Source organism: Petromyzon marinus, chromosome 11 (assembly GCF_048934315.1).
Source record: "Petromyzon marinus isolate PM22_M1 ecotype Great Lakes invasive population chromosome 11, UKy_Petmar_22M1.pri1.0, whole genome shotgun sequence".
Classification (NCBI taxonomy): domain Eukaryota; kingdom Metazoa; phylum Chordata; class Hyperoartia; order Petromyzontiformes; family Petromyzontidae; genus Petromyzon; species Petromyzon marinus.
In genome coordinates this window covers 4,365,506-4,371,505 of record NC_133677.1, presented here as the reverse complement: position 1 = coordinate 4,371,505, position 6,000 = coordinate 4,365,506, and the positions used below count along the sequence as shown (strand labels likewise).

The window sequence follows — 6,000 nt, the reverse complement described above, 5'->3', positions numbered from 1 at the left end:
TAACGAACACACAAATAAGGAATATTTTAAACAAACTTTTCTTTTAAACGCGCTTTTATGAAATGTATTAGTAATGGCAGAACTCCACGACTCCAGGAAGTGGCCCCGAAGCTTGCCACAACGTAAGGGACCGTGGCCAATTACAGCCAACGTTAGTTAAGTGTGGACAACTAGACCCAAGCCGAAACATAACATAAAAAAATATCTTTAAAAATATATTTTTATTTGTTATGATAGAATATAGTATTATCATCAGTATGACATAAGTATACCAAGCTTGCAGTCGATACCACATTGGGAAGTGGGTTAAAATTGAGTTACAAGATTTGAGGATACAACAATGCCAACAACAGACAGAGTGAGTTAATAAATTAATAACTAAAAGCGTATTCTTGGTTCTTTCAGTAAAGTCACGTAGAAGGGAAACAATAAAACTATAAAAATATAAAACAATAAAATTATCACGACGTTTCGACTGCAACGCAAGCAATCATCATCAGGTGTGAAAACCACAGCAAGAAAATTTGAACAAAAAGCGGCGGGGTTTTTTTGTTGTTGCAGTCGAATCGTCCTGAGAATTTTACTGTTTTATATTTTTATTACTTTACGTCGTGAGAATCTCATTGTTTTATTTTTTTTATTTTACGCCGTGAGAATGTTTTTATTTTATATACTTATTATTTTATCGTTTCCCTCCTACGTGACTAAAAGCGTGGTTAAAAACCGCCCTCTCCCATCTGACACCGCGCGGTTCCCGCCCCGCCCATCCGAAGGCGAATAGCGAAGCGCTTCCGGTGCGCGGCCACCTCAACCTACCGCGCGAGAGTGACGCTGCCGGCCCCGCGGCTTCCGCGTTGGACGCGCTTCTCTTTAATTTTTGCTTTGCGTTTCTAGGGGGGGGGGATTTTTTTTCTCTCCTTCTAAACAAACAACAAAAAAAAGCCTGCGGAACACCGCCTCGTTTATTTCGTCGTCGTGTTCTTCTGCTCCAGACTCTCGACATCGTCCCCCTCCCCTCCCGAATAAAGGCGGCAAGATGATTAGCATGTGGAAAGTGCGCGAGTACTTGGACAAAGCGTAAGTGTCGCCGCCGCTGCGCTCCCCCTCTCCACCACCTCCACGTATGCAGGAAATGGCTGACCTCCCCTGCCGCCAAACGCGTCTCTCGTCTCGCTCTCTCGCTCTCTCTCGTACTCGCCTCTGCCGCCGTCTTCTTCGCCGCCGTTCATTAAGAAGAGCGCGGCGATTCGTGTTTTAATTGCCGTGGTGCCAGACGGGTGGAAATGTGTCTCCCTGGACACCACGACTCTCGCACACCCCCCCCTCCCCTCCACCCGGCTCACCGCCGCCATAGACACTCGTGGTACTTCCCTCGGCCGGATTTAGTGCCTCGTGGGCGGTAGGTCTTCTAGGAAAGAGATGGCGATTTAGGCCTTAGCTGGCCCGTTTACGAAGGCAAGGCCCAGTAAAAAAAAAAATCCGTTGCTGTCTTGTAGGCACTCTCTGTACCAGGTTTGCGTATCACAGGCTCGCACAGACTACGAGTGCGAAGTTGTGTCACTTGGGAAGAAGACTCGCAAATTCCGACCATGAACGCTATCGTCATATTGCTGCTTTGACGTTCAAATGAATGGGAATGGTTGTAAGCATGTCCACTGCGGTACCATAATGGCGCGCCTGATACGTGAAAGTAGATTTTATATAATCAATGGAACATTCAATATGTGTAGGACGGCATGGGACAGCCCAGGTAGTCATTGACGGTGATATTATTGGAATTTCTTTGGCAGGGATGTCACTAGCATGAAGTAATGGCGCGCCTTATACACGGTTTCTTTTGAATCATTAATGGTACATCCAATTCGTGTAGTATACTACGGGCCAGCCTCGGGAAGTAAATACAAGAGAAGACTTACATCTGAACGCGCATCTTAAGCCTGTGTCGTTATCCTCTTGTAGAATGCATAAGATATCAAACATGACTGGCTGCACCCCCCCCCCCCATCGATCCCATCATATGACAAGCCATCACCACCCCAACTTAAGCTAATGAAGACTTAAGACTAAACCTCAATATTTCCTGAATAAGGCTAGCCTGTCAACACCGTTGTGTTTCAGTACAGTGATATTAATAACATAATCGTACGAGTTATTGTTATAGCATGTACATGTTCAGTAAAGCAGCAGCTGGTACTTCATTTTTATTTCCATATTTTAATTAAAAACGAGAGTACTGTATGTGGAAATACTTGAGGTGTATTATGCAACTAGCCAAACAAACATCTAGGGTGTTTTCGTGCGAGGTTTTGTGCTTTAAGCTCTGGATAAAGAACCAGGAAGCATAGTTTGACAATATACCTTTTTTCTTGGAAAAATCGAATTTTCAATTTTTTCTTGCTGTGGTTTTCCACACCTGATGATGATTGCTTGTGTTGCAGTCGAAACGTCGTGAGAATTATATTGTTTTATATATATTTTTATTTTATTGTTTCCCTTCTACGTGATTTTACCGAAAGAACCAAGAATATGAATCCCTGCAGTCACGAAAGCTTTAAATCAAAAGTTTACTGTACAGTAATTACAATTTGGGACATTTACCTTTATAATGAACGATCACTCTTCCTTCATTGCCTGACTATTACGTGTATTAAATGCCTTGTCATTCCCATTTGTTTTGTATTTTCCACTAAACGTGCAGTGTTTTCCACATTGACTAACAAATGCAAATTCCTCAATGAACCCATATGCATATACTTTACCAGTTTTGCATGAACGATAAGGTCTAAACCTCAGATGCTAAACGCATGTCGGTGATCGGGTGCGTTGACATTGGCCATTTCGACCTAAGTGAAGTCTATAGGACCGGAAGACTTTGAAATAAAATACTGTTACAGCACTTTATGGTACTCAGACAACTGGTAAGTGAACTCTTAGGTTTTGACGTGGAATGCATTGGGTGTGGCAAATTGGTCAACTCGTCTGCAGTAAAATTTGGTGAATTTTAAACGCGTTTGCTTTTTCATTACGGGCCTTTTTTTGCGTTACTCATCGTTGCATACACGTCAGTGCCCATAATCGGAATATTCGTAATGTTTTACCACTTCAAAAATAGCTTCCGAGGTTGTCGCAACAGGTGTATTTATTGCGCTGTTACATGGGATAATGAAACCAAACGAAGAATAGTGATTATAATATTAATAAAGTACGTTTTTACTATGGTCATTATTTACACTTCGATGCTCATGGTGTTAGTGTTTGTGTGTCTTGGACAACAAGAACAACATGATGGTCTTACCATTGCAAAATTAGTGGAGTTTAAATTGGTATACATAGACTCATATCCTCATTTTAGTATAAGAATGTTTATTTTTAAGTAATGGTTGTGTGCTTCCACGCATGTTTTAGTTGACAACATTGCTGTTGCTAGATTGCATAACTTAAGAGGAAGTACTGTAACCGTTGATGCCCGATACAATGTGAAGTCACATTATACAACCCACTTTACACACAGTATGGTGCTACTTAAAGGTTTTTGAGGGAAAAGGGTATTCCAAAAAATCTGAGCAGTTAAAAAAACTTCAGATATGATTTTTACTATAAATAATACTTTAACTGTGCATCATATCGCCAAGACTGGCAAAAAATGTACTCGTGTTTGCAAAGGTTAAGAGTTCTAGTTTTATTTTCTCACTTTTCCATTCATTTGTTGTTTATAATTTATTTGCAGGCTATTTGACCATGTCACTTTGCTGGTCAGTGCGGGTTGTTGAAGGCAAGCAGCATAGATGTGGGTGCAGAGATGTAGAATACAGTAATGGAGTTTTCTGCAATTCTACTTACCACTTAGTCCCTTTTACTTAACAATGTGTGGCAGTTCACTCATCCTTAAAGGCATTTGCTTAGGATATTACCTGCAGGACAAAGTAGCTTTTGATAGGAACCTGATAATGGGCACAGTCATGTGTATTAACACAAGTGAACGGACACAACGGCTATAAATTGAATGGTGTTCCCACAATTATTGTTTAGAGCATGTGACAATTTTGGGTTCAACGTCCACTTTGTAAGAAAGGAGTTGATGGCATAATTTGACGTCATGGACATTCATTGATAAATCAGGCAGTGTCTGATAGCCTTCTTCCAAGGTGCTCAATGTTTGAGTGAAAAATGTGTAGTTTCCCCCTTGAAAAATGTGTTTTGGTTCAAATAAACCACGTGCCAACATGATAATGGTTGATTATAGTTTCAATGTTTAAGCACGGACACAAAAAAACATGTGACTATATAAAGAGCTTTCTAAAAATTCACACATGCACATTTCAGTGGCAGCCAGTGTCTGTGGAATGTCGGGGTTGTCAATTAAAAGTAATTAATCTTTCTGAACCCAGTCCTTGCCACCTCACCACTACAGGTTTCCATGGTGACAACCATCAGGTGCATGCAGTGTGCACTATGAATACCAACAACATTGGTATTCACAAATACCAATGGAGAGCCTCAGGACTGAATTTGAGAAACACTGACGATCTGTAAAGCTGGCACTTTGGAGGCAATCGTCGGCGTCACACAGACAATTTCGAGAATTCCATACCCATTGAGCTACGGGGTGGCCAAAAGATATCACGCAAGTGGGTGTAGGAGTCCATCAGTGGCCGGTTTTAAGTGGTATCCCCTCTATACATGCCCTTTCTCCAGATTGCATTCACATGTAAAACACTTTTTAATCCAACATACTATGTAGAATGCACCTGATTCATCTTTTTTATTCGTGATACTGAGTGACATAACTGGATAAATATGCAATATTGTTTTTACTTCAGCTATTTGATGGTTTAAACTTAGTTTGTTTCAGCCAGGTGGATTGTCTGGGCTTAAGTTCTGCTCTTTACCCTCTCTTTACCCTCAAGTGACCATGCATTCTTTTTTCAGCTGGCACACTTATGCTAAAGAGACAAGTTTTCTAAAGTGCTCCTTTTTACATATGGAAGGCACAATCCTTGAGGAATTCTCTGTAAGCCTCTGCTATGCTTGAGCCGACCCATAGGACTTACCCTACATTGCTTAATTCCTTTTAATTTTGCACCACTTAAAGCACAGTTGTCACCCTTAAAACAGCATTTAGTCTCTAATGCAACCTCAGTGTGGATCTGCATTTTGTCAATGCAGCGTTTAAAAAAAAATCCATATGCAGTAATTCAGACTGCAGTAAGGGTACATTCGTAATTAATTGATATACTCAGATAGTCATGAAATTTGTTCTCAGTTTTTGCTTTCATTTTGTAATATTTTCAAAATAACTTAGAGTGACTTGAATTTTGTTAAATGTGACCATGGTCAGCAAACAAGTGCATGCTGGCCATGACTGTTATTTTTCTGCCCTATTCTCATTTTACATTATTTATATGATATGTGGTCCGAGACCAAGTGTTGAGGTGGCATGATGTGCTGGAATATGAAGATTAGGACATTAGATGTGACCAGAGAAGAGGCCCCGAATAAAAGTGCATGCACAAACAGTCTTGGCAGTGGACCCCATGCAATAATGGCTTGGAAGGAGAACACTACGTAATGGCATTAAATGACTGCTTTAATTGCCAATGAAAAAAATCAAGATACCCATTTAAGAATTGGCTACAATATGCCGCTGTAGTTCCTATGATTTGTCATATAAAGGTGATTAGTTGTACAAAACAGGGGTCGTACTGTTTTGTAAGAATTACATAAAACAGTGTAATTTGCTGTTGTGAATTGTTATTCCTTTTAGGTTACCAAGGGGAATTTTTTTAAAATCTGGTTTCAGGGAGGAACCATGCTCTGAAACCTGCAAAACCTGTCTCGCGGTATTTAACAGCAGGTTTGGTCACACTTAGTATCCGCTGCTCATTTTATGTACAATGCAGTATCATATATCTTTGAAACCTGGAATGGTTTTCTAAGGGAACGTTCCCATTTGTAACCATATAACATGTGTTCCTAACCAATTCAAATTTATAATAATTA

At 40.4% G+C, this 6,000-nt stretch overlaps 1 protein-coding gene across 3 annotated transcripts in view; it reads left to right on the top strand.

Annotated features, from left to right (window-relative positions):
• Positions 1–766: 766 nt before the first annotated feature.
• CLINT1 (clathrin interactor 1) overlaps positions 767–6,000 on the top strand; it is a 40,549-nt gene continuing 35,315 nt past the window's right edge. For 2 of the 3 annotated variants that reach the window (XM_032952270.2, XM_032952269.2), the window contains exon 1: positions 767–1,077. In XM_032952270.2, coding sequence (XP_032808161.2) covers positions 1,037–1,077 — 41 coding nt within the window. In that variant the 5' untranslated portion in view covers positions 767–1,036. The remainder of the gene's footprint in view (positions 1,078–6,000) is intronic. The other variant, XM_032952271.2, reaches the window with a different exon arrangement.